Source organism: Mastomys coucha, unplaced genomic scaffold, assembly GCF_008632895.1.
Source record: "Mastomys coucha isolate ucsf_1 unplaced genomic scaffold, UCSF_Mcou_1 pScaffold23, whole genome shotgun sequence".
Taxonomy (NCBI): domain Eukaryota; kingdom Metazoa; phylum Chordata; class Mammalia; order Rodentia; family Muridae; genus Mastomys; species Mastomys coucha.
In genome coordinates this window covers 104,284,596-104,312,112 of record NW_022196906.1, presented here as the reverse complement: position 1 = coordinate 104,312,112, position 27,517 = coordinate 104,284,596, and the positions used below count along the sequence as shown (strand labels likewise).

The 27,517-nt window shown below is 51.1% G+C and overlaps 2 protein-coding genes across 5 annotated transcripts in view; one reads left to right on the top strand and one right to left on the bottom strand.

Moving 5' to 3' along the window:
• The window catches only part of Ptpn23 (protein tyrosine phosphatase non-receptor type 23), a 24,508-nt gene extending 21,863 nt beyond the window's left edge, over nt 1–2,645 (top strand). For 2 of the 3 annotated variants that reach the window (XM_031346405.1, XM_031346406.1), the window contains exons 21-26: nt 1–996; nt 1,091–1,275; nt 1,380–1,484; nt 1,571–1,709; nt 1,800–1,913; nt 1,990–2,645. The exon at nt 1–996 is cut by the window's left edge and continues 1 nt beyond it. In XM_031346405.1, the coding sequence (XP_031202265.1) occupies nt 1–996; nt 1,091–1,275; nt 1,380–1,484; nt 1,571–1,709; nt 1,800–1,913; nt 1,990–2,466 (2,016 nt within the window). In that variant the 3' untranslated portion in view covers nt 2,467–2,645. The remainder of the gene's footprint in view (nt 997–1,090; nt 1,276–1,379; nt 1,485–1,570; nt 1,710–1,799; nt 1,914–1,989) is intronic. The other variant, XM_031346407.1, reaches the window with a different exon arrangement.
• Nucleotides 2,646–2,765: 120 nt separating this feature from the next.
• The window catches only part of Scap (SREBF chaperone), a 56,165-nt gene continuing 31,413 nt past the window's right edge, over nt 2,766–27,517 (bottom strand). For both annotated transcript variants that reach the window (XM_031346409.1, XM_031346408.1), the window contains exons 3-23: nt 26,007–26,136; nt 15,183–15,340; nt 14,334–14,554; nt 14,059–14,164; nt 13,271–13,443; nt 12,845–12,971; nt 11,070–11,182; nt 9,964–10,058; nt 9,304–9,402; nt 8,946–9,164; nt 7,919–8,295; nt 7,340–7,528; nt 7,053–7,254; nt 6,863–6,978; nt 6,265–6,778; nt 6,104–6,189; nt 4,079–4,161; nt 3,813–3,979; nt 3,577–3,657; nt 3,254–3,460; nt 2,766–3,170 (exon numbers count right to left, since the gene is read on the bottom strand). In XM_031346409.1, the coding sequence (XP_031202269.1) occupies nt 2,925–3,170; nt 3,254–3,460; nt 3,577–3,657; nt 3,813–3,979; nt 4,079–4,161; nt 6,104–6,189; nt 6,265–6,778; nt 6,863–6,978; nt 7,053–7,254; nt 7,340–7,528; nt 7,919–8,295; nt 8,946–9,164; nt 9,304–9,402; nt 9,964–10,058; nt 11,070–11,182; nt 12,845–12,971; nt 13,271–13,443; nt 14,059–14,164; nt 14,334–14,554; nt 15,183–15,340; nt 26,007–26,136 (3,709 nt within the window). In that variant the 3' untranslated portion in view covers nt 2,766–2,924. The remainder of the gene's footprint in view (nt 3,171–3,253; nt 3,461–3,576; nt 3,658–3,812; nt 3,980–4,078; nt 4,162–6,103; nt 6,190–6,264; nt 6,779–6,862; nt 6,979–7,052; nt 7,255–7,339; nt 7,529–7,918; nt 8,296–8,945; nt 9,165–9,303; nt 9,403–9,963; nt 10,059–11,069; nt 11,183–12,844; nt 12,972–13,270; nt 13,444–14,058; nt 14,165–14,333; nt 14,555–15,182; nt 15,341–26,006; nt 26,137–27,517) is intronic.

The following is a 27,517-nucleotide window of genomic DNA, read 5'->3' as shown; positions in this document are numbered from 1 at the left end:
CGGCCAGCATTTGGGCCACAACCCACACAACAGCCCCTTCCATTCCAGCATCCACATCTTTTCCCATCTCAGGCCCCAGGGATTCTTCCTCCACCACCCCCCTACCATTTTACTCCTCAGCCTGGTGTCTTGGGACAGCCACCACCCACGCTGCACAGCCAGCTTTATCCAGGCCCAACTCAAGACCCCCTTCCCCCACACTCAGGGGCTATGCCTTTCCCCAGCCCCGGGCCTCCTCATCCTCACCCCACTCTGGCATATGGCCCTTCCCCTTCCCCTAGGCCCCTTGGTCCTCAGGCAACCCCTGTCTCCATTCGAGGCCCCCCACCAGCCAGTCAGTCCACCCCTAGTCCCCACTTGGTGCCTTCACCTGCCCCATCGCCAGGGCCTGGCCCAGTACCTTCAAGACCCCCAACAGCAGAGCCACCACCATGTTTGCGCCGAGGTGCTGCAGCTGCAGACCTACTGTCTTCTAGCCCTGAGAGCCAGCATGGAGGTACTCAGCCTCCTGGGGGCGGGCAGCCCTTGCTGCAGCCTACCAAGGTGGATGCAGCTGAGGGCCGTCGGCCACAGGCCCTACGGCTAATTGAACAGGACCCCTATGAACATCCTGAGAGGCTGCAGCGGTTGCAGCAGGAGCTGGAGACCTTTCGGGGCCAGCTGGGGGATGCAGGAGCACTAGATGCCATCTGGAGAGAGTTGCAAGAGGCACAGGAACATGATGCCCGAGGTCGATCCATTGCCATTGCCCGCTGCTACTCCCTGAAGAACCGGCACCAGGATGTCATGCCATATGACAGTAACCGTGTGGTGTTGCGCTCAGGCAAAGATGACTACATCAATGCTAGCTGTGTGGAGGGGCTCTCGCCATACTGTCCACCCTTAGTGGCCACCCAGGCTCCGCTGCCTGGCACAGCTGCAGATTTCTGGCTCATGGTGCATGAACAGAAAGTGTCAGTCATTGTCATGCTGGTGTCTGAGGCTGAGATGGAAAAGGTAAAGGCCTAGATGGGTATTCAGGAGGGAATCTTGGAGTGGGGAGGCAGGGAGTCCAGAAAAGCTAGCCTTAATTGTCTTGTCTACCCTTCAGCAAAAGGTGGCACGCTACTTCCCCACTGAGAGGGGCCAGCCCATGGTGCATGGAGCCCTGAGCGTGGCACTGAGCAGTGTTCGTACTACTGATACCCATGTGGAGCGAGTGCTGAGTCTGCAGTTCCGGGATCAGAGCCTCAAGCGCTCTCTTGTGCACCTCCACTTCCCTACTTGGCCTGAGTTGTGCGTTCATGTTCTGGGTGGTGGGGTCAAAGGCAAACTCCTTAGGTGCTTAGGGATGAAGGCCTCACATCAGGCCCGGTTCATACCTGCCCTTTCCCCTGCAGAGGCCTGCCAGACAGCCCTGGCAATCTGCTGCGCTTCATCCAGGAGGTGCATGCACATTATTTGCACCAGCGACCCCTGCATACACCTGTTGTCGTACACTGCAGGTAGGGAGCCAGCAGCTACCAGAGTGAGGCTTTGTATCTTATGGGCTCATATCATAGCCTAGCCTTATACTTGTTTCTTGTCACAGCTCTGGGGTGGGCCGCACAGGAGCCTTTGCGTTGCTCTATGCAGCAGTGCAGGAGGTAGAGGCTGGGAACGGGATTCCTGAGCTGCCTCAGCTGGTCAGGAGGATGCGGCAACAGAGGAAACACATGCTGCAGGAAAAAGTGAGCGGGTGGATTGGGCTGAGCTGGGTCTTGCTTGCCCTTGGTGAGGATGGCCCTGCCCAGCTCACAAGACCAAATGTGTGTCTCTAGCTCCACCTCAAGTTCTGCCATGAGGCGTTGGTGAGACATGTGGAGCAGGTTCTACAGCGCCATGGTGTGCCTCCTCCTGGCAAGCCTGTGGCCAGCATGAGCATCAGCCAGAAGGTGAGGGCAGTTCCTTGAGGGCTGCTGGGATGGTCACAACCTGGTGAAAGCCTTCTTACTAGCTCTCCCTTCTCAGAACCACCTTCCTCAGGACTCCCAGGATCTGGTCCTTGGTGGAGATGTGCCCATCAGCTCCATTCAGGCTACCATTGCCAAGCTCAGCATCCGGCCCCTAGGTGGCATGGATTCCCCAGCTGCCAGCCTTCCAGGCCTTGTGGAACCCCCAGGTCTTCCACCAGCTAGCCTTCCAGAGTCTACCCCTGTCCCATCTTCCTCGCCTCCCCCCCCTTCACCTCTGCCTGAAGCCCCCCAGTCAGAGGAGGAGCCGTCAGTGCCTGAAGCCCCCAGCTTAGGGCCCCCCTCGTCATCCCTGGAGCTGTTGGCCTCTCTAACTCCAGAAGCATTTTCACTGGACAGCTCTTTACGGGGAAAGCAGCGGATGAGCAAGCAGAACTTTCTGCAGGCCCACAACGGGCAGGGTCTAAGAGCTGCCCAACCTACGGATGACCCCCTCAGCCTCCTGGATCCACTCTGGACGCTTAACAAGACCTGAAAAGGCTTTGCCTATCTGGTCTTTACACTACACCTCCCATCCCTGCTGCCTTCAGCTCTGCCAGATGGAGATGCACTGCAGGCCTCAGATCAGGCTCTGCTCCCTTGTGGAACCTGACATTTTTCCAGCCCTGGGCTACTGAAATAATAAACCTATTCTGTGGCCAGTGTCTAAGTTCACCTACTGCTGCCTTGGGAGTGCCAAAGACCCCTCCCCCTTTTCTGTTCCTATCCCACATTTCTTAGCTTTGAGAAGGGTCTAGGAGAATGGAATGACAAGTACCTCAGGCCCCTGGTAAATGTGGTTTTTTAAAAAAAGTTTATTATTACAGTCAGGAGACAACAGTTCAGAGTCAGCTGCAAAGGCCTAGCTATCGCCTCCAGTCTAGGTCCAAAGAGTTGCTGTCCCCTGTGCCCCACCTTGGGATGGGGGAAGGGAGTAGTGTAGTTGACCTGCCTTCAGTCCAGTTTCTCCAGCACAGAGGGCACATACACTAGGCTGAGCTCACTGCCAAAGTTGCAGACAATGGCAGCATTGTCCAGCACCAAAATCTGCCGGGCAGGCTGGGCTTCACTGTTCTTGCCCAAGTAGACTGTCTGTAACAGGTCCCCATAGTTTAGGTCCCAAAAGGAGACACAGCCCTGGCCGCCGGTCACCAGAAGGTTATCTGAGATGACACCCAAGCTTGCACCACAGCCCAGATCCTGGAGGCAAAGCCAAAAGAGGTCTTGAGTGTTGGGGGTGTTCAATCCCCCGAACATCAACAGCCTCTACCCCGCCTGCTCACCTGCTGAATGGAGTACAGCTTGATGCCTGTGCTGCGGTCCCAGATATTGATGAAGTCATCCAGGCCACTACTGATGACACAGGAAGTGGTACAGGTGAGGGAGGTAACATCTCCACGGTGAGCAAATGTTTGGCTGACCCGGCTGCCTGTTAGTACATCCCACAGGCAGATGGCTCCATCTTGTCCTCCACTGGCCAGCACCATGGTCTGGAAAGAGGCCCAAAGGAACTTGGTCACAGGTAATGAGCCTTCATCAGCAAAGGTGTCCCCACCCCATTACTGTCCCAGGAGCCAAACTCCACAGCCCACCACAGGTCCTTTACCTGATCAATGTACACAGTTGTGATTGCCCCCGAGTGGCCCTGCCGGGTAAAGAGGCAAAAGGAATCCTCCAGTCGGAAGACCTAGGACAGGGAGGATAGGCTCTGGTCTCTGGGACTTCTCAAAGTACGTGCTTTAGGTAGGAAATGCTTTCCATCATTCCTCTAGGATTCCTCTAGCTTGGTCCCTCCTCATCCCCTTTCCAGCTCACCAGTATCCAGAGATAAACAATACACACTCTTAGAGTATGGTCTTGGCTTCCTGTCACCAGGCGCCCGGCAGCAGCTCTCAGGGCTGTGATGGGTTTCTGGTGTGCACAGGGCACTGTGTGGGTCCGATGACAGGCCACTGAGTTGCTGCTGCTGTACACAGACGAGGAAGGAGAACTGCCTCTCCCTGGGGTCCCTATGGAGACAAGCTCAGTGAGGAGATTCTTAAAAGGCATCTTGCAGGCATATTCCCCCACCATCATATATAATGCCTGCAGGTCCCAGGCCCACTGACCTCTGAACTGCAGGGGGCTGAGGGAAGTGTGGGTCTCCAAGGAAAAGAAATCAAGGGAACCGTTAAGCCGAGCAGCTACAATCCTAGAAGAGAAGGACAGGAAAGACTATGCTTCGAGGATGCACAGAGTGCTTAAGAAGATGCTAGAGCTGCAGGCACCGGTTACTGCTCAGCCTCTTTAAGCCTTGCCTTTTTGTAAAATGGGGCTTAACAGTCCCCACCTCAAAGTGGTTGTAAAGGTTAAATGAGTTAATAATTCGGTAATAATAGCTGGTAAGTGTCATACACACTTGTAAATCAATATAAAAACAGGGCTGGAGAGATGGCACAACACTTCTAAGAGCATCTGCTCTTGCAGATGAGCCAGTTTCAGTTCCCAGCACCTATATGGCAACTCTTGATCTTCCAGAACTCCTGTTCCAGGGAGTCTGATGCCCTCTTCTGACATCCATGCATGCTCATGGTACACTTTCACACACACAGGAAAAAAGCACAGTAAAGTAAACCTAAAATATTCTTTGAAAAGACAGCAGATGGAGGGAAGGTTCCCCTGGCGTTTTCAGGGTCAGAACTGGGTCAATTCTGAGGAAGGGAAGAGGAACCCAGGGTGAGGGGATGCCTTGAAGCCACCAGAGAGGGCTGCTGCAATCTTATGACATAAGTCAACTTGAACCTGCCTGAGTAATATAATAGTCTACTTGTTTCCTTTATCCACACAAGATTTTCTTTGTTCCCAAGAGTTCTTAGGCACAAGCTGCAGATACAGGCAGGCATCTTTACCAGTGGCTCCTACAAGCACAGATCTGGTGAGTCCTGAAATCTTGTCCCAGCAGAAGGTACTGCACATCTGTACCTTCTGCCCATGTACATCAAAAGGCTCATCTGGGATTCCATGATGCACAGGAAGGGGAAAACATGGTCATCAGGGATAAAGGTCAGAGACATTAGCACTTCCTAAAGCTAGGGAACAAGCAATAGGGAAGTATTCTCAACACGCTTAGAGACTTGATATGATCGGCTAGGCTTGGGGGAGAATGGAGTGAATCCCAGTGGTGGCAGGAAGAGATGGCAGTAGACAAAATGGAGAGAGCCAGAGTTCCCCTGACACCTCCTCCCCTCACCCCTCACCAAAGGCCCCCTCTAGCTGGGATGGTGATACCAACAGCCAGGAACCCTTGGAAGAGCCATCATGGAGTAGGCAGGTAAACTGAGTTTGTAAATGCAGTTATGGCCAAAGCTCAGGAACTAGGATTCCTCTCCTCCAACCTAGAGTTTGTATGCAGAAGCCCACGATGGTATGAGGAGCGAGCAGCACAGAGGGAGAGGAGGACAGAGTAAGCAAACAGACTTCTAACAAGAACGATGTTCTGAGCCCAGCTCCACAACATTCATGTATTCCTAACCCTGGAAAGGCTGGGGCAAGAGGATTGCTTCAGCTCAGTCCTGGCTGTAAAGTGAGTTTCTGGGCAGTTTATGAGGGCTGGAGAGAGAGATGGTTCAGAGGTCAAGAGCGCCGCTGGTTCTTCCACAGCACCCACATGGCAGCTCACAACTGTCTCCGGAGCCCTGCCTGACACACCCTCTTCTAGAATTTATAGCACAGACATAGAAAAACAAGCAAAATATCTATTTAAAAACAAAAACCCTGAACACATTAAAAAAAAATAATGAAAAAAAAATAGCACCCAAACCAAGACCTTGTTAAAAACAAACAAAAAAAAGTTCTGCAAACACATTTTCTGCAGCTGAAGAGTGAACTATCCAGAGGGTCAGTATTCACAATCCAGCGAGAGAGAGGCACTTAGAAGGGTAAGAAGAAAGCAGTGTACCTGTGTGACCCTATGCCTGGCCCCTCCTAGAGACTTCACATTTTTAAAGTGGTCACCACTTGGACCACCATATCAACCAGAGACTGAATAAAAACAGGTCAAGTTCCACACCAGGCAGAGACGCCTCAAGCCTCAGTGGTCTGCCCTTCACCGGTTAGGTGAGACATGGGGCTGAGGCCAGCAGCCGAAAACTCACCTCCTGTCCAAGAAGACAAGGGATGTGATGCCTGAGGAGATCTCCTCATTGCTGCAGCAGAGCACCCCCTCAATGGCATCCCACACCTGTAGAGACAGAGGCTGTGAGCACCCACTCCCTGTGGGAACCCCCAGCTAGGTGTGGGCAGCCACTCAGCTCACCTCCAGCCGGCCGCTGCTCCGCCCAACCACGATGAGATTGCCTTGCAACTCTAAGCTCCAGATGGAACCGGCTGTGCTGGGGGTCCAGGCCAGAGGAGGGGAGCCCTTCTCGGGAGCAGGCCCCTCTTCTTGAGAGGCCTGGGGCAAGGGAGGTCCAGGGGAGGGTGGGCGCAGGGCCGGCATGTGCACAGCAGCCAGGCCTTCCTCCTGGTACACACGCTGCACTAGACGGCTGAAGTCATAACCACAGTCTCTAGAGCGGCCGCAGCCCACCCGGTGCCGAGGCTCGGGCTGAGTGGACTCCGGGGGCAGCTGCACCGAGAAGTTGGTGTCGATTAAGCAAGTGAGGTCTGGCTGGTCCCCAAAGAGGGAAGGCGGTGGAGGCCCTCGGGGGCGGCGTCGCAGCGGAGGGCTGTCTCCAGGCTCTTCCGGGCTAGCTTTGCCTCCGTCTGACAGCCTTTCCCAGTTCTCCTGAGCTTCAAAAGCTCCACCTCCGCAGCTATCCCGGCGTGGCCTGGCCAGGTTGAGGGGACACAAGAGTCTGAGCTGAGGGCCCAGCCCGCGAGAGCAGGCAAAGGCGGGGCCAACCCACGCTTACCCAGGGCGCGGGATCCGTGTGAGGCAGTCCCCGGTCTGTGCATCCCACACGCAGACTTGGCCCGCCAGGCAGCAGCTCACTAGTAGCATCCCATCGCTAGCCAGACACTCGATGTCCTGTGTGAGGGTGCTATGTTGACAAGGGCCAAGACCGCGATGACCTGCTGTCCACTGACTCCCACCCCACTCACCATGAGGTGACCTCGCAGCACCAGCGGCACTATCTCTGTCTCAGGCGGTGCGTAGCCGTAGTCATCGCAAGGCAGCTCCCCGCGCCTCCGTCTGCCGGGGCCACCACCCGGCTGCCCATAGTTCCGCGGGCAGAGCACCCGGTAGAGGCAGAGCAGCAGCAGCACTAGGACGATGCCCGCTGCCAGGCCAAGTGCGGCCACCCTGTGCGAGACAGCAAAAGTATGAGCAGGGTGTACCCCAACACTGGCTCCACCCTAACCCACTTCTTGTCTCCCTGAGGCCTTACTTGTACAAGGTAATGTCACCATGGCTCTGTGTTCCGCCTGGCCCCTTAGGTCCGGCCTCCCAGAGGCCAGCAGGCAAAGGCTCTGGTGGGGCCCAGGCACTGCGACCATCCTGAGGGTGTCGCCCCTCCAGAGCCTCCCGTGGATTCAGGTGTAGTGTGACAGGGATGACGGGCAGCAGGCTGATGTACCTGTGCGTGGGCAGTGATGCTCCATCTCAGTGGGGATGCCCTCCTAGTGTAGTCTCACTGCCTGCAGTCCCCTCCCCAAACCAGCTCTGGTACCCTAATCCTGCTACATTCCAACACTGGCACCCTAGCACCTATCAATGAACCTCATCCTGCCAAGGGGAAGAGAGGCAAGCAACCTTTAGCTCCTGAGGACAAGGTCTCAGAGCCGCCCTCCCAGTACACCTGCTAGGAGCGCTAGTTCCTGTATCACTGCCCCCATAAACCGACTTCAACTATTTCAAACTCAGTGCAGAACTCACACTAGTTTTCTCTCACCTAATAGGAAAGGAGATGCTCTGGGGATGGTGTGCTGATACCAAAAAAGAGGACAGTTGGCACAGCTCAGCTTACCTTTTGGCCAGTGTGATGTTGTAGTAGTTGAAGAGTGTGGGCCAGTGGCGGAAGGACAATTTCCTCCACAGCTCCTCATCCTCAGGCCCCCAAGTTACCTCTGGGGCTCGGCTGTCATGGATACCCTCTGCTGGAACGGCATGCTCAGGCAGCTCACCTGGCAATGTCTGGTTCTCTGGCAGTTTAGGAGCATCAGGTGGGAAGATGGAGAATGCAGGGTCCGGGTGGCTGGCAGGCAGTACTCCACTAGGCACAGGCATGGGGCCCAGGGAACCCTCACCCAGTGGGCTTTGCTCTGTCACCTGGGCAGCAAGGTAGGTGCGTAGCCCTGCCGGGTCTGTGTATACCAGGATGCCAATCCAGACAACGGTACCAGCCTGCAGTGGGGTGTCGGGTGCTCAGTAGGGCCTTGTAGGCAATGGGCAGCCCCAGGCCCCAGCAGTCTTGGCTCACACACTGGAAGGACCTGGATGTGCAGGTAGGACATGGGCCCCAATCTGTACTCTCTTTTACCTCCCCAAGTCCTTTCACTGTCACCTGCCAACATTCGCCACTAGAGGCCTGGTTCCCCTTCCGTGGCTAAGAACTGGGTTTTCAAGGCTAGAAACCACTGGAACCCCTTTAATTTGACAGAACTTCCCAACCTCTTCTGCACTGGGTCCAGAAAGCTGATATTATTCCCTGATCAGCTTGGCCAGAGGGCCTCAGTTTCCCCCACCCTCTCCCTTAGCTGCCTAGGAGAAACACTGCCACCTCAGCAGCCAGCACACTCCACTGCTCTCCACATGCTCCACACAGGCTGATTAGCCAGGGCCCAGGAAAACACTGACCATGCAAAGTGTCTTTATCCCGGAGAATCCCTGTCCTGGGTCCCTCTAGAGATAGCTCGTCCCCTGCTGATCCTGGCACTGCTTCCCCAACAGGCAGGCCAGGAGTTACTGGTCAGGAAGAAGGGCTCTGCAGTGCTACCAAAACCCCTGGGATCTGAATGCTGTCCCTTGCAAGGCAGAGCAGGGGTGATGGGTACCATGATGAGGCGCTGTGCCAGGCGAGTACGGGCCAGGAAGTAGATGACACGCAGCCTTTTGGGAAGCCGCAGGTTTCGGAAGGAAGATGGTTGCAATGTAATGGTGTGTGGTGTGGATGGCCGTACAGCTAGCTGTCTCTCATATCGTGCTGGCCTCCCGACAGGCTTGGCTGAGGGCAGGCAGGATTCTGGGGGCAGCCGCTTGTTCAGGTCGGCTAGCTGTTGAGTGCACAGAGATCAGGCCCCAAGCTGTTCAGAGGCTGCCTCTGCTTGGAGCCACACTCTCTCACTCAGAGACCTTCTGAACAAAGCTAGCACCAAGCAAGACAGTGGGCAGGGCAGAGTCAGCCACTCTTACCTCCATCCGGCGAATGTCGATTGACAGGACAGTGGTGAAGAACAGCATCTGGAGGAAGAAGTCAGACACCAGGCCCACAACAGCAAAGAGGCAGAACTCCTGCAGTGAACACAAAGGAGGCATGGTGACTGCGTGGCTGTAAGCCTGCAAAGCAGAGCACAGCAATGGCTGTTTTCCTTTAACATCCTTCAGCTACTGTCTGGAGACTCCAAGCTGACCAGTAGGGTCACGGCAGCTGTTTACTGGGGAGCAGGACAGAGCCTGCATCCTCGGCTTCAGAGTGACCTTAGAGGGTGCTTTTCTAGAATCGTCTATTTCCTTGAGAAAGGCCTAAGGGCCTGATCCAACCCTGGAAACTTTAAGCCTATCAGCATGCTCTCTAAAGAGCCTTTCTCCACAAGTCCTGACTTGCTCATGTGCTTTTCTGGCAGTCACCACAGAAAGAAGAGGAATTCTGCCCTAACATGGGAAAGGGGTGTTTTGCGTCCTAGGCCTAGTTAAGGGGCAGGGCTTGCTGGAAGTTAGGTCTTCCTCCCCTGCCCTTGTTTGAGAGCAACATGGATTCTATTAAAAGCTTGCATGAGATGACAGGACACACACACACACACACACACACACATACACTCCATATGGCTGACAGGTGAAGCCTCGGAGTCTTACTTGGATGGCGGGCACAAGGGTGAAGTAGCCAATAAGGATGATGCCCAGTTCAGTCGCCATGTTCTTCATGATGGACCAGCTCTCACTACTTAAGCCTGCATGGGGAAGACCAAAGTACTGAGGGCAGTGAGTCAGCCTGTTTTACATGTCTACACCTGACCTTGGAGTCCTCAGAAGGACAGAAGTATTTAGTGGGGGTCTGGCCTCTAGGCAGCCATTCCACTCAGGGGACACTCTGGGGAGTCACCACCATGAGCAGCTGCTACAGAGGAAGGGTGGGTGCAGCAGAACAAGGGAGAGCCAGGGTGATGAGATGAGAAAACCCAAGGAGAAAGAAAGGCCAGGGCTTTCCTCTTAACTGTGAGCACACCCACTCCTGGGCAACAGAGCAGTGGGCGAGCTAACCGACCCTTCCTCATGCTGCCTCAGGGTTATACTGCCATGAGTGTCATGTGAACACTTCTGCATTTACACAAAGGGCTCTGCCTCGTCCCTCCATAACCACATACCCAGGCCAGAGTCTAACAGCACAGAAGTTCATCAGAGGATGGGGAATGAATGCAGTCAGTTTCTGGTACCTGTCACAGACATAGGCCTAGGATAAACATGTCTCAAAAGATGGACTTCCTCTTAGCAGGGCATGGTGGTGCACACCTTTAATCTCAGCACCCAAGAGGCAAGGACAGATGGATCTCTATGAGTTTGAGGCCAGCCTGGTCTACATAGCAAGTTCCAAGGCTACAAACTGAGAAACTCTGTTGTAGGGTACGTATGTATGCAAGTGTGTGTAGAAGTCACACCAGGTATTATTCTGCAGGAACCTTGTATTTTGAGACAGAGTCTCTCATTGGCCCATGGCTCACTGATTAGGGTTAGACAAGCTAAGGGCCCACCTATCTGTGTCTCTAATATTGGGATGATAACTGTGCTTCACTATGCCTGGCCTTTCAATGGATCTAGAGATTGAACCCAGGTCCTCACCCTGTGCAGCAAGCACTGCACTCTACTGATTGAGCTATCACCACAGCCCTAAAAGACACATTTGGAGGGCTCCTTATCTCCTTGGGCCTAGATATAAGAGGAACAGCCCCTCGCCCCTGTGTTACCTTGTGCGATCCGAAGCTTCACCTCAAGGTCCACTGGAGTGGAGACCACCGACTTGGTGAGCACCAGCACGTTCTCTAGCCCAATGACCACCACCAGGTAGGGGAAAATCTCGCTGGGGAGCAGAGGAGAGACAGTGAGGGACTCGGCATGGTCAGGTCCAATACAGGGTCAGTCCTTACCAGGCCTGAGACCCGGGAAAGCTGTGGGGCCTCCAGCCCATAAGAGAGGCTGCCAAGTGGTTCTGTGGCACAGGGAAAAAACCCTCTCCAATGTACCTTCATCCAACAAGGCTCCTTGTAAACCCAGCCTTTGGCCCTTAGGCAGGTTTCAGAGCTTTGCTAAGGGGCCAGCTACTCTCTCTTGTCTCTTCTACCCCGTGGAGAAGGGAAACTAAAAGTGGCCTACTAGAGAACATCAGTGCCCCACTACCAGACCCCAGCTTGCTTGACCCTTCCCACACTAGACTCCAATGGCTGATGAGATGACCATGGACTCTACATTTGTCACTCTAGGCCAAGATATTCATGCAAACGGGAGGGATGGCCGCAGCCTACACTTTTGCTGAGACACTATGTCTAACTGTCTCCACAAGGCATCTGGCTGCTGGCTGAGTCTTATCCATGTATGTGAAGCTCTGAAAGTGGCTCAGAAAAGGAAGCAGGCAGTCCAGGACACGGAACCCAGCAGGAGCAATACAAAGTAGCTTTGCTGCACAGCCGCTGACCCTGTCCTAGGCCTTGGGGCTGGTGGGAGGAAAGTGGTTTTTCCTATGACTGCCGGAGAAGTCAAGGTCAGGGACGGACGGACCAGTCGACTAGTAACTCGGCAGGCCGGGCAGCCACAGAGCCCAAAGCCTGAGGACAGACACAAGCAAGGGCTTCTGCACTAAGATTGTCTGAGAAATGAGGGGAAGGAGCATCATTGTGGAAGGGGATGAACTTATCTCCCCATACACTGACAACGCAGACTCCACACCCACTCTATCTGGGCATTTAAATCTTTTTTTAAAACTTTCATTACATTCATTTATGCACACATGTATCAAAAGATGCATGTGGAGATCAAGAGACAACTTGTGGAGCAGTTTTCTCCTTCCTTCATACAGATTCTAGGGACTGAGCTCAAGCCATCAGGCTTGGCAGGAAGAGCTTTACTCACTGAACCCCCTTGCCAGTCCTCTTTTAATAGCGAGGAAGGCATATATACCTCTTTATCATGCTCCTCCCCAGACACAAGCCCTTGGAGAGCAGTGCGCAGGCTGCAGAGATAATTCAGTAGTTAAAAAGTGCTTACTGCTCTGACAGAGGGCCCAAGTTCAGTTCCCAGCACCTATACCAGGCAGCTCACAACGCCCATAGCTCGAGCTCCAGGGACACCTCTACTCATCTGCACATTCCCCTATGCCCCAAAATATTAAAAATAATAAAAATAAATCTAAAAAATGAAAGTGTGCATGTAGATTTAAAATATAAACAATAACATCCATATAATACACATATACCATACATATGCAAATATAAACATTCTAAAATCACACAATGTATATGTATACATATGTACATATGTACAAACACATATATGCATGTAAGTACATGTTCTATATAGAAGACATGGTATATACATATACATATGCTTAAAGAGGGAAAAATGTACTCTTCAATGTCAAAAATATTAAGGCAAAGCCACTGCATAACAACAAACATCTAGTCCAATGGTCAACAGGGCCCAGATGTGCAAGAGGCCTGATGGCTCACTCTGGCCCTGGGAGACCTACCCGCCATTGAGTGTGGGTGTCAGGCCGAAGAGAGTGCAGAGGCCCACAGACATGAGCAGGGAGCTAAGTACTGTGACCACGGCTGCCAGGGCGAGGCCCCACTTGGACTTGACCATGTCGATCTTGCCTAAAGAGCAGAGAAGACAAATCAGAGCAGTACCTCCCCCAGCCCCTGGAACCCTTCTAAATTGAGCTAAGATAGAATGTGTCATCAGTCAAGGAGGGAGAGCTCCTGCTTAACCAGAAGAAAAGGACAAGAAAACACTTCCCCTAACCCACAAAGTGTCTTTTCCTCAAAAGCCCCTGACAATCTATAGGGGATGAATGGAGCCTTAGCTTCAGTGACCGCCAAGTACGCTCTCGGCTCCAAGCCATTTCTGACAGCAGGGAAGTGGGTGTCATAGAGAAGTTCATCCTGCAACCTACGTGTGGAGAAGTAGATGTAGGCAAACAGGATGATGTAGGTGGTCACGAGGGGGATGAGCTCAGCAATGCCAATCTCCTCTTTGAAGTGCACATGGACCAGGTTCTCTGCTCGGAGGCTGCAGTTGGGGCTGGGATGCAGAAGCATGAGCCGGGCACGCAGGCTGCTCAGAAACCTGTAGATAAAAGAGTCCCTGAAGGGGCCCAGCAGAGTCTCCTGCCATCTGTTGATCAGAGCTTCTGTGAGGTATCTTTTGTTGTTGTTGTTGTTTTTCAAGACAGGGTTTCTCTGTATAGCTCTGGCTATCCTGGAACTCACTCTGTAGACCAGGCTGGCCTCGAACTCAGAAATCCACCTGCCTCTGCCTCCCAAGTACTGGGATTAAAGGTGTGCACCACCACTGCCCAGCCTTCTCTGAGGTGTCTTAACACCTTTCTAGTCTCCACAGGCACCAGAAGGATGATGAAGCTGCAAACCTCCTTTCCTGACCTACCACACATTCCAGGTGCCAAAGGCCTGGCCAGAAGAGCACACCAGAGGCGCCTCAGGGCTGCAGCCACTTGTGGAGAGCTGCCTGCAGTGGCATACTAAGAAGACACAGGCTGCATGGAGCTCAGTAGTCAGCTGAGGCCACCTACCCAGGGCCATGGAAGAAACCAGAAGAAAACACCAGGCCAGGGAAGTTGTCAGACCTGCCTCCATTCCCTTGTTCTTAGTGAGGCCTGACGGCCATCCTCATTCAAATGATCAGATGGGAGGACTGGAACCACTCAGGACCCTGACACCTTACTTGGCATGGTAGCGCTGGAAGACCAGGGTGATGGTGTATGAGACCATCGTCTTCCTCGTGTAGAGGCTCACCCCACTGTACTTCCCAGGAACACCAAACAGCAAGTCTGTGGGCAGAGACAAGCAAGCACTGACAAAGGAATGACAGTCACCAATGCAGGGGGCAACCAGGCTACCCAGAATCCCTTCTCCACCCTATTCTTGATTCAAGAAGCAGCCCCTGATATGCTAGAGCAGTGACCACACAGATGTCTCTAGATCCTGAGCTGAGGGTACCTTTAAGTGTGGCTGATGTCTGTAGAGTTTTGGGCTCATGCTGGTGGATGGTCCCAATGATGTCAGGGTCAGCATGAAATTTTTCCCAGTCATTCTGCCAGAAGTTCCCAGGGGACAGCAGCAGGCAGCCATGTTCAGGAAGTAGGCTCCGGAGCTTCCTGAGGCCTGGCAGCAGGTCTGTCACCTGCAGGCAAACCTCTTCCAGGCTCTTGGTCCCTGAGCTGTAGAGAATAGAGAGGAGGTGTCTGCTGTTTCTCCCAGCACAGGGCCAACCCCTGCACTGACACGGAATCATCTGTCATCAGGTCCCAAGTGCTCTATCTCCCCCTGCTATCGCAAAGAGCCTGGTGATAGGGCACGGAGGGAAATGCTTCCAAGTATCCAACAAGAAGACCATGCATCTATACAGCCCTCAGAATGCACTGGAGCCCTAAAGCGTCTCCTTCCAGGAAAGGCAAGTGTGTGAGAGCATGCAAACCCCCCCACTAAACACTTTACACGCTTTCAGTGGACAAGAGCAAGAACAAGAAAATTTAGGGCTTTAGTTCATCAAAATTCTTGTCAAAGTCATTTGCTAACTAAAATCTGGTGGCAACAGACAGTCTGTTGAGCCAGCATGGACCAGAAGGTACCCCAGGTAGAGCTTGCTAATCTCTGTGGAGCACAGAGGCAGGAGCCATGGGTCAGCTCGTGCTCAGCTACCTCACTACTGCAGGCCCATTCACACCCAGTCTGTGAGCTGTGAGGATGCAACATCAAAGGGCCCTCAAGGACCCTGAGAACTGCAAAGCTGACTGACAGTACAACTCCCTTCGATCCTCTGGCGTTGGGAGTCCCCGAGAGGAGCACCTGTCTCTCAGCACGTGGTTCCGGATCTCTTCCACCAGTTGGAAAGCTCTGGACAGAGGTGACCGGAACACATCTACCGCCAGAAGATTTCTGTGCCAGGGAGTCACTGATGACTTCACAAATATCTGCTGGATGTATGCCACGGGGGCACCCACATACTGCAGAAGAAATAGGACAGGCTAGAAAGGAAGCACTGAGCACATGCTAGGGGGAAAACACTAGTGAGTTAGGTATTGGGAAAATATGCCCTGCTTCCCAGGCCAAAACAAAGCTCACATTCACTTTCTGTGTTTTCAGGAATAAAACTATGTCCATTACACCCCCAACTGGTCCTTGGCCCATGCTATTACAACAGAGTTGTGTGTCTACAAGAGAGATGTCTGGTCTATCATACTACCAAGCCTAAATCACTTACTGTCTAGCCAGAGCATAGCTGCTGGCCACACCAGACTACGAGCTCCAAGTGATGTTTAGCTGTCTCAGTGATATATAGACACTGATCCACAGAGTTACTACGCTGTAGCGTGTTTAAAAAAAAAAATCTAGCCAAGTTTTTGGCTGGGTATGGTGATGCATGACATAATCTGAACAATTAAGAGGCAGAGACAGGACTGTCCCAAGTTTGAAAACCAGCCTGGTTTAATCAGCAAATTTCAGGCCAGCCAGACTACATAACTTTCTCAAAAACAACAAACACACTTTCAATTCCAGCTCTCCAACTCTACGGCATTAAGAAGTGCTTCTGACCTGAGTTCCACGGTCCTCACTGTAAAGAAGATAACAAAAAATAACACCAGCCATCCTGTGGCATCCAGACGTGTGCTTGCTTCAGTCACACAAGAATGTATCTGAGTAGACACACACTCTGCCCATCTGCCGAGATGGGTCTGTTTGCTTGGGTTTTGTTGTTGTTTGAGATGGGGTTTCTCTGTGTAGCCCTGGCTGTCCTAAAACTCAATCTGTAGACCAGGCAGGAGAAAGGTCAGAGAGAGAGGAGGAGGAGAGAGATCTTCATCATGGAGTCAGAGGATGATGAGGAGTCAGACCCCGAGTAGTTATACAACCAAGCAAAGGTTTTTACAAAATAGATTAACTGGGTTAGAATACTGAAATTATTGTATTGGCATCTTGTAAACTGTGATCTTATTATTTTATAAACCTGACTGGATATTAATGCCTTAAGAGTCATGCATTACTTACCGGGTCCTAGGTGCTAGCTAGATGAATGATTGTGGGGGTGTGTAAAGCGTTGCATGTGAGCGAGATGTTGCAGCTTGCTGGGAGAAAATAACAAGAACCAGCCAGAACTCAGTGCTGAGGCCGGACGGTACCGGCACAAGAACATGGCATGGTGGGAAAGGGAGTTTGCGGGGTGGATTCATTTTTTAATAATTCCCGAAACAGGCCTTGAACTAAGAGCTCTGCCTGCCTCTGTCTCTGCCTCCTGAGTATTGGGATTAGAGCTGTGTGCCATCACCTCCTCACCCAGAGATGTTTTTTTTCTCCCTTCTACACATTTATTATTAATTTTTATTGATTCTGTGTGAACTTCACAGCATGCACCTCAATCACATTCATTTGTCTGTCCCTCTATATCCATCCTCCACCCTTACAAGCTACCCTTCCCCAAAAGAAAATAGATAAGCAAACAAACAAAAAAATCTCCCCATGGAATCTGAGTGTGTCTCAGTGTGTCACACAGCACACACTTTTGCCCAAGCAGCTTTACCTGTCAGTGTTCATTGCCATGAGCCACTGGTCGAGTCTGAGGCCTCTGGCTTCTGCTATACTATCAATACCGGATCCCCTCTCTGATACACTGCTGTTGCCCTATGTCGTGGAAATCCTGGAGCTTTGGATCTGCAGGACTGGTCCCCTAACAAGCTCCAGCAGCCACAGATGGGGTAGATGCTGTGATGGGCCAACTCAGCTCCCTAGATCTGGGCCTGCTGGGTAGTAGCTGAGTTGGTCAGCCCAGCAGTCTCCTGCATCCCTGCTATTAGGGCCAGCTCTCAGGTTTGCCCAGTCAAAGGGTAGGGCCAGCCTTCCTTCACCCACACACAGGGCCAGCTCTACTGTGCTGCTCAGACAAAGTGCAGACCACTCTCCTCAATGCGGCAGCTGACAAGACACAGGGCTACCTCTGTGCAGTCCTTGGACATCAACATGGCTCCAGGTATAGATATCCCATACTAAGGATATCCCCATGGCCGTTGCTGGTAACATGGGCCATAGACACTGACACAGAATCCTCCTGCTGCAAGGCCACAGACCTAGACATGGCTGGCCAGGACATTGACATGGCCTTAGGTGGGCGGGCACGCGACTCACTTCAGGCTGATTCTCCTCACCCTCCATCCTCCAGCTCTGCTTCTCTTTCCCTCCCATCTCTCCACTGCATATTTGCTCACAGTAGTGGCGCCTGCCCGCCAGCCTGCCACGCACTACATGCACTGCACAGTAGTAGGAACACCTCTGGGTGTCTCCTGACCACTTGCACCCACAGAGATGGAATTTTAACAGAAATAACAGCACTAAGCAGTAGTGGAAGGAGGACTGCTCAGGTAGTTCCATAACCAAACAGGATATTAGTGTCTCAGAATCAAGTCTCTTACTAAATGCTATACTTTTCTCACGAGAACTTGGTGTGTGCCTGTCTCATTCCCAGAGCATGCCAGCTAGTGGCCTCATAAACTGCTGGCACAATGATAATCAGTTCTTCCATACTGATGCTGGTATCACTGGCACCAAGCTCAAACTGCAGATGAGAGCATTCACATGCAATTCCCAGTGACAGACATGCCATGGAACATGTAGTATGTGAGCTATGGCTGAGCAGCTATGAGAACAGGGGAGGTGGGTAGGAGACAGGCAGGGAGGGCATCTGGGGGGCAAGGGACACAGAGTAAGAAGGCCTGCACAGCACAAAGGAACCCTGGCCAGTGAAAGGCCAGCTGGGAAACCTGGCTGGATCTTCTGGACTTTAAAAGGATGACAGAGAAAAGCCCAAATGTCCCTGAGGAAGAGGTGCTGTCTAATGAAACCAAGGTCCTGGAAGTTCAATGGCAACTAGAGTCGGGCGGGCAGGCTAGAGGGAGCTGGGCTGAGGGGCTGCTTCCAAGCCAAAGCCTGCCTTACTCTGGGACTCCTCAGGACAGGCAAGTGGATCAGGAGAAGGCCACAGAGCTGTCTCCTGGGCTCAAAGGAACAACCTGAAAGCAAAGTCAGAACTGTGGTTGAGATGGGGTTTTAGGCTCAGTCCTAGCTGGCCTGGAACTTGCATCGATCCTCATTGCCTCTGCTTTCCAAGAGTTGACATTACAGATGTGTGACACTTAGTAGGGCTGTGAAACTGTTTATGACGCTAGCTTAGAGAGGGCTCTGACACAGCCCACTTGAAGCTGCCAAGTACTACTTTGTCGCCTAGTTGGAACTGGCTGCCATAGGCTCTAACCTGGAAGCAGCGACTCAGCACACATTTGCCTGGGCGAAGGACAGAGAGCTCTAGGAAGCCCACTTGGGGGATCCCTGCCCTGCATCTGTGAAGGGCTCATCACTCACATGGCATTGTGGAGCTTCTAGCCCCAGGCTTAACCCTGCTACTGGCTGTAAAGCCATGATGCTCAGTGCCTTTCTCAGACTCTGCACCTCTTCCCTAGTCTCAAAGAATCGATGACCCCCTCAGTCAATTTCCAGGGTAAGAGCCCACACCCCAGGACACTTGCCCTCCTTCACACCCAGAATCATGTGGGCCTAAATTTCTTTTTGTTTCTTTCTTTCTTTTTTTTTAATTTTTTTTTTTTAAGACAAAGTTTTTTCTGTATAGCTCCGGCTGTCTTGAAACTCACTCTGTTGAGTAGGTTGACCTCAAACTCAAGAAATTCACTTGCTTCTGTTTCCCAAGTATGGGGATTAAAGGCTTGTGCACCACTACCTGGCTTGGGCCTGTATTTCAACAAAAGCCTAGTAAGAACTACAATTCAGAGCCAGAGTTCACAACCTGGGATAAAGGGTCAGGCTCCAGAAGGGTTATTAGTGCCCACTTCCAAGCTCATGCAAACTTCTTCTTGGGGGATCATCGGCACCGCCGCTCTTTTCTGGGAAGGTAGCAGCATGGCTTCCTATGCAGCTGAGAATTATCTGTCTGTTTGTGGAGTCTACTATGTAGCTTTGGCTGGCCTCAGATTTGTAATCCTCCTGTCTTAGCCTCCTGGGTACTGGTATTACACAGGTATACCACCATGTCCAGCCCTCCACTGTGTTTCTATAGAACATGTTGTTATCCCATTTGTCCTAGACAATTTCTTCCTTTGACGTCCTACCAACTCGGGTAGCCCAGAGCTCCTGTGTTTTCAGTCACTGGCCATGCTGTCCGGCCTCCAGTGCACACTCACTCCTCATCTAACCTGGGCCCCTCTGCTGGATGGCTCTTGACTCACCCATCGACTTCCACCTGAACCTTCCCAGCAGGTGCTCCACATCCTTCAAGTTCTTTCTAAGTCTTGGCCCAGTCATTAAATATATCAAGTCATCATTTAATATGTGACTTCAAGTCCCCTGTTCTAGACATCAGTATTCTCTTACAGGGCAACCATCCACGAGCCCTGGACTAGTCTGGAAACTTCTAGAAGCAGACCCTAAAAACACTAATTCATCTTAAAGACATAGGAGAGGTAGCCAGGAAAAGGTGTGTTGAGCAAGTCTCCTCACAGAGCCTGAGCAAGTAGAGCTGAGGGACTCCATATTGCTCCTACAGACACGAGGTAAGGGCTGCCCTGAGGACAGTTCTCCAGCACCACAGGCCACTATACCAGCGATTCTCTGGGGAAGGAACAGCAGCCTTGGTAAGAAGGCAGGCACTACAATGTAAATAAAGGTGAGGTGTGGCCAATCCATTGTGCGATGAGCCTGTTCTGTGGGGGATGGGATCCCTTCATAACCCTTACTTGGGCCCGTGGGGGGTACACGCCTTTAGTCTCAGCACTTGGGAGGCAGAGGCAGGTAGGATCTGAGTTTGAAGCCAGCCTGGTCTACAGAGTGAGTTCCAGCACAATCAGGTGAGACCCAGTCTAGAAAAACTAAATATATAAATAAGTTTCCTACCTGGTGTTCAAGTGAGAAATAGATACAGACTCAGATAGGAATGGTAGCCTGTATGAATGACAATGGATGCAGAAGTATCCATGGAACTCAGATGCCCCAGAGCAAACAAAAGACCTTTTAGTAGAGCAGAAAGAGACAGTGGTAGGCAGCCTTCTAATTCAGCCCCCAGTAAGCCATGCCTTCTGGGGCTCGTGTCTTTGTGTAATCCTACCCCCTTAAAAGAATGCTTAATCTACTGATTTACTTCTGACAGAGAATCAAGCCAAAGTGATGCCATCTTTGAATTTAGGTTATGAAATTATAACAAATCCCACCCCCATTTTGGTACCAACGCCTTGTGAAACGAGGTATCATGTAAGCCATTCTAGAAAGGGCATTTAGCCAACTCTTAGAAAGGAACTAAGAAGTCTGCAAGAAACCTGCAACTAGTTAGCCATGGGAGTACATGTGGAAGCAAATTCCCCTGAGTGGGATTCTGAGATGCCTGAAGCCTGGGCTGGCAGCTGGGTTGTAGTATTGTGAAAGACCCTCCACTAAATATGGAGACAAGAGAACTAAGGTGAGGAGAGCTAAGGCATGAGTCTGAGGTCACACACCGATGGGGAGCAGAGCCAGCTTAAGCCCACAGCTGCCTGACCCTGAGCTATCTCTTCCTCTGCAGCAAACCTGCTCAGGAAATGCCATACAGTCTTGACATGGGAGGAGAAGCCCAGCATAAGCAGTATGGGAGAAGAGCTGAAATCCTGGGGAACAATGGCATCTCTGGCCACCACTGTTCATAGCATGAGACTCTGCCCACATCTACTGTGTGTCCAGGCTCAGGCAGCCACCACAAACACTACAATGCTGGCTTAGAAGCCTGGCATGGAACAAGCCTGTATGCCTCTGGGAACCTGCCAGATTGGTTCTTACCAAGGCCTGCTGAGGTCTGGGGCCATACATAGCATCCCCATCCATAAGCAGTAAAGTCCGGGTCACCAAGACAGCTGCTCCAGGGAAGGCGTGCAAGTGATGAAGTCCTCAGGCTTTTCTCCTTTTAAAGCCCAGCTTCTATTTTAAATTTAGTCTTTCCTTTGTAAGTAAGCAGAACAACCTAGATTCAAATCCTAGCGCCACCATCCCTGGCTGAGTGCCATGAATGAGGGGCGATGGGCTCTCCAAGTGGGAATAAACCACCCAGCCCAAAACAGTGAAGGACAGTCAAAATAACAGATGTGAATGGTTAAGTTACAAACTAATAGCTAATAGCTGGACTAATAGCTGAGGTGTCTACTTAACATACCAAAGAAGACTTGGCTGCTGGAATCTCCCAGAATCCCTCAGTCCCTACCTGCTACCTTGCCCATTCCCCACTCCACAACTCTTCAGCCCAGGGGCTGGGTTGCCCTTCTCCCGAGGCTCTTCCCTATATAACCCAGCCATTTTGGTTACTTTGCTCTCTGGGCTGCTGCACCTGGTTCTCTTCTCTTCCCATCCCACATTCCCTCCCCCTCCCCCATGGTCACTCTGGACTCTGGCTGTACTTCCCTTTTATCTACAATAAACCTGCTTCTCCCCAATACCTAGGAGCAGTCATGTCCCTTCCTTTGTTTTTTGCACTCATAAACTATCTAGAAAAGCATCAGAGTGAAAACGCTATTCCCTGGAGTTATGAACGCTAGATCTGGCACCTGGGCGGCAGCGTCTCAGCCTACTGGTCATTCCCTACCCCTTCATTCAGATTGATTTCCTCACCACCATATTTCCTGTGTCATTTGGGGACAGTGGGCATTTGAGACAGGGTTTCTCTGTGTAACAGTGGCCTGACTATCCTGAACTTGCTTTGTAGACCAGGTTGGCCTTGAACTCACAGAGACTCAGCCTGCCTCTGCCTCCCAAGTGCTGGACTTAAAGGTATGTGCTACCATACCAGGCCTGTGACATTCTTTTTCAAAAGCAAACAGTGTTTAAGTGTATAAATGTTTTGTCTGCATGTAGGTATGCGTACTACATATGCGCCTGGTGACCAAGGAGGTCAGAAGTGGGCATTGGATGCCCTGGAACTGGAAGTTCTGGACAGTTGTGACCATGTGAGAGTGAGAAGTGTTCTTACCTGATGACCCATCTCTCAAGTCCCTGAGTTAGTCCCTTTAAGGGAATGGCTTCCACTATCGGAGATTTGAACTTAAAAGCCCAAAAACAACTTGGGTCACCAACTTTCTCACTTAAAGTGTGCAAAATAAAATAAAACAGTAGGCTCATTCACCATCTCTTAAATAATCCTGGTCTTTACCTATTCAACAAGAACCCTCTCTTGAGCATCTGTGGTGGGCAAAACACTGGCATTTATGTACCTGAGTGACCGTAACTTCACAAGCACAGCCAAGCAAGCAGAGGCCCAGCAGAGTCCTCAAGCGGAAGGCAGTGAGGAGAGGGCTCCTGAAGAAAGAACCGCGGAGCTGACGGCATGCCTAAGGTGCTAGTGACCCTGCAAGCAGTCCAAGCACACAGACCCTTTTCTCCTCTCTGTTCAGGCTAGCCAGACCCAATACACAATGACAGCCACAAACATCTGCTGAATGCTAATGGTGAGCCAGGCATTGCACTAAGTCTGCATTCTCTCATTTAATCCTTAAGATAATGTGTAACACGGGCATAATTATCACCTTGTTTTATAAATATGGACTCTCAGGCACAAAAGTGTCCAGTCATTTGCCCAAGGCCACACATGGGGAAACGAAAGTCTCTGCGGTTTCTGCTTTGTCTTTCTCCCTCTGTAAGCACAGCCCTCTGCCAGGAGATGCTCCTGCCAGTCCTGCAGAGCCATAGGTCACGCTATGTCTAATACAGAGTGGCTGAACTCAGACCAAGGACCTGGCAAGGAGGACTGAAGAGAGAGCTTAGTAGTTACAGGCACTTGCTCTTTCAAAGCCAGCACCCATGCTGGGAAGCATGTAGCTCTAGCTCCGGGGCGCCTGACACCTTCTTCGAACACATGCTTCTGCCTCTCCTCTGCAGACACAGACATGCATGTATGCATATACACAACACATACACATGCCTCTCTGCCTATCCAATGCAGACACAGACACGCACATGAGTGCACATAGCACATACACATGCCCCTGCCTCTCGGCCTCCTCCTCTGCTTCCTGCCACAGTGGGATGAATAGGCTCCTCCATGCTGTCACGCCTCATCTGATACAAAGCAACAAAGACATCTAAAACTGCACTGAAGCTTCTAAAATCACAGGCCAGACCATGACACCAGGGCTTCTCAGAGCTTGTGACAGTTTCTCAGACTCTCCTTGGTTTTGGTGTGAGTGCTGGTCAGGTATTTTGTGAGGTGTCCCTCAGTTCAGACTGCTTGATGCTTTACTCAGTAGACCAGGGCTGTCTATGATCTAGAAGACACCGGAGGCAAGTGCCATTCTCTCTAACCTCCATCAACTTCTTGAGGACTTGCCTGACAAGTTCTCCACTGCACTCCCCCTCCCCCGCTTGTGCTCTGTGGAAGGGAGTTTCTACACACACTTATTTCTACTACATACACTGCCTTCCTGCAGACCTGAGAGGCTGAAAGATGTAGAAGAATCAAGAGGTCAGCTACAGCTATATAGCAGGTTGAGGCCAGCCTAGGCAACATTAAAACTTGTCTCCAAAAAAAAAAAAAAAAAAAAAAGAAGAAGAAGAAAAGGAAATTATAAATTTTTCTGCCGAAGGATTTGCTTACTGTCCCTATTTATTTATTTATTAATTATGTGGACTTACAAGTATTTACCATTTATCTGATAGCAGAAACATATGCAGATAAATCAATATCCCTTTATTGTGAAGCAAAGGCTGTTCCAGCATTGACCATCGAAAGGTCTTAGAGCCGGACAGTGGTGGCGCACACCTTTAATCCCAGCACTTGGGAGGCAGAGGCAAGTGGATACCTCAGTTTGAGGCCAGCCTGGTCTACAGAGTGAGTTCCAGGACAGCAAGGGCTACAGACAGAAAAACTGTCTTGAAACAAAACAAAACAAAAAAACCATCCTTTATCTGTACAACCAGGATGAGAGCTCTTCAAGGGCTAGAGCCGCTAGCTGTCCCCACAGCTGTCATCCTGGTGTACTCCAAAAGCAACTACAGGGCAGAAGGAAGGCAAAGGCTGCAGCTCTCTGGTGGGGTGGGGGTGGCTGCTGTGCCCCCCCAGTGCCAAGGCCTTCGACTCCTTCTCCAGATGCCATAACGTATCTGTGTGGCGGATGACGACACTGGCATACAGCAGCTGCCCTGGCAAATAGGCTTTGGGAATGAATGCCCATCATCCACTCGAGCACAGGGCGGAAGCTCGTCCAGTCAGTCAGTGTTAGAAAGATGAGGATGAAGCTGATCTGAAGGGCACAGAGCCGAGAGGTGGAGTCCTGAGGCCCTGGCTGGAGTGCAGAAGGCGCTTACCCTGACTATGACTTACTGAAGTGAAGCCTTCCTTTTCACTTACTCGGCTTTGAGTTAGGTTTTCTGCTCCTTATAACTGAAATGGTTCTCACTCTTTTGTGGGCTTATGTTTTTATCAGACACAGCCAATATGACTGGCGGTAACTTGCCACTGAGTTCATGAAACTGGCCACAGCACAGGCTCTGAGTCTCCTCCATCCCTCAGGATAACAGAAAGAACTACATAACTGTGTGGACCTGAAGCTGCTCGCACACCTGCTCAGTCACCATCCAAGACCAAGGACAGGTACTAAGGGAAGAGCCCTAAGCCACCTCTCTATCCCACAAGTAGCTCCAGACCACTCACCCTCTGATGGTCAGAGGCAGAGGCCCGGTACACACAGGTGTGTGTTTCTCATGCACACAGTCTGTGGCTGTGATACCACCCTCTTACCAGGGTGTTACCGTTCAGCACCAGGAGAGTCGAGTGCCTAACTAGTTAGCTGGCAGTAACTAGAAAGGATGTGGACAGAAGGTGCTATCCTGTGAGACGTGGAGAAGAGGAGCTCATCCCAACCTTAGCTTTTTCTCAAGAAACTGAGCAAGCCTGGCACCAACTTACGGAGCCATGGTAGGTAAGGTCCAAACACCAGCTGGTCAAGCTGCTGAGCTTCAAACAGCAAGTGCAGGGGTCACAGTGCGTGGGATACAAGTCTCAGCCTTCAGCCAGACTTTCCCATACCAATGCTCAGCTCAGAGCTCATCAGTTGACAACAGTCCAGTCCAGTAGGGCTGAGGGAGCCAAGAGTTCTAACCAGGTACTGACCCTCATAAATTAAGTAACTGAGGCACTTAAGTACTTTGGGCTCCAACTTTCCTTCTAGTTTAAAACAACAACAACAACAATAAAAACTGTACTTTTAAGACCACCTGACTGGTTTATGAAGATTGAAAAAAATTCCTTACTGACCTGAGAAAATTAGGCTCACTCTGGGGATGCTCTGCTGTTCTCATGACTACCTAGGATCGAAGACTGGACGACCTATCAGCTGGTCTCTGCACATGGTGTGTCAGTAGGCCAGGTATGAATCTGGGTCCAGCTGGTCACCCCTCGTTTCTCTAGGGCATTCACACTTGTGCGTCACTGTTTTCTTTCAATAACGGTTACTCATTAAGTGCACAAGCAGACACTTGGGTGCCTTTGTCAAGCAGGTGAGCATGGTAGTCTGAAGCTGACCACTCTTGCTGTCACTTGCAGAGCCTGCCTCCACCAATCAGCTCTCTGCTTGGGCTCTCCTCAGCGACAAGCTGAGCACCTACCCACTCTGGTTGCTCACTGGGCTCTCCTTGTTTGTGGTCAGAGTCCGAAGGCGGGGGCGAGTAACCCTTCACAGGCGTGGAGAATTCCACGGGTCCCGTTCCAGGCAAGGGGAGCTTCAGCAGCGGGTAGCTGGGGAGAAGGAAAAAGAGAGAAAGAATAAGGACACCTGAGAGGCAGAGTCTATGAGATGGTGTCGACACCATCCAAGTGCACCTCCTTTGCCAGAACCATGTAAAAACACCATTTTATTCACCACAGAATTTCAGAGCTGAAACTCAGACATCACTGAGATCAGAATTTTCAAACATATTTTAGCCACAAAACCTACAAAGAAGCCCAACTAGTATAACAGGCTGGCTGGCTGTTCTCTGAGACTTTAGACAAGACGCTACAAAGTCTTATCAATCAGACACAGGATTAAAAAAAAAAAACTAGGGGAGAGGATACAAATTCTGGTTCAGACAGCTGAGGAACTGCTCTATTTAAAGAGACAAATCATAAAAATTGTGAAAGACACCCTGAGGCTGGGTCCATCACACGTAAAGAAACTGGCCTCACGCAGCAAGCTATGAAAAAAATGTGTATTTTGTTTATATTGTTTCATGTTTCACTTAAATTTTATTAATATTCAGAAATAAACTGTGTAAGAGGGTGGCAATTTTAAGGCCTTCTTGTGAGATGGTACCCTGAAAACAAGACAACAGACAAAAGACGAAGCAATTACACACAGTATGACACATACACCTCAGGTGTATATCTCTCTCTCATCTGCGCACAGCCCTGTAACTCATCACCACCTAGATCAGGCTACAGCACACGTCCAGAACCTCAGAAGACAGCCTTGAACACAGCCACCAGCACACCGGCTCTTCACAGCCAGGGGACAGTCGAGTCAGGCCACACACCAACCACAGTTTCCTCTTTTACGTCCACCTTCCAGGCATGTGATGAGGCCAGAGGGCAGCTTGCAGAAGCTGGTTCTTTCACCGCTTGTACTATGTGGATTCCAGGGATTGAACTCAAGCTGTCAGGCTTAGCAGCAAACACTCTTTACCCACTGAGCCACCTTGTCAGCCCAGCTCTGCCTATTTTTTAGCATAATATAAAATAATCCTATCCATGAACTTTATTGTAAATGGTTCAATATATGTAAGTATCTGTTATATTCATATATGTTAGTACATGCAGAGCCACTAATTCTTTGTTTGTTTTTGGTTTTTTGAGATAGGGTTTCTCTGTATAGCCCTGGCTATCCTGGAACACTGTGTGTAGACCAGGCTAACTGCAAACTCAGAGATCCACCTGCCTCTGCCTCCTGAATGCTGGGATTAAAAGCCTGTGCCACCAATGCCTAGCAGTGAATCACATGGACACATATTAGAGCTGGAGATGTAAGTCAGTGGTGGAGTGCTCATCTAGCATCTCTAAGACCTTGTGTTCAACTCTTAGCACTACAATAAAGTCCCTGACATCACAGGTATGTGGTATTCCACTGAATGAATAGTACATG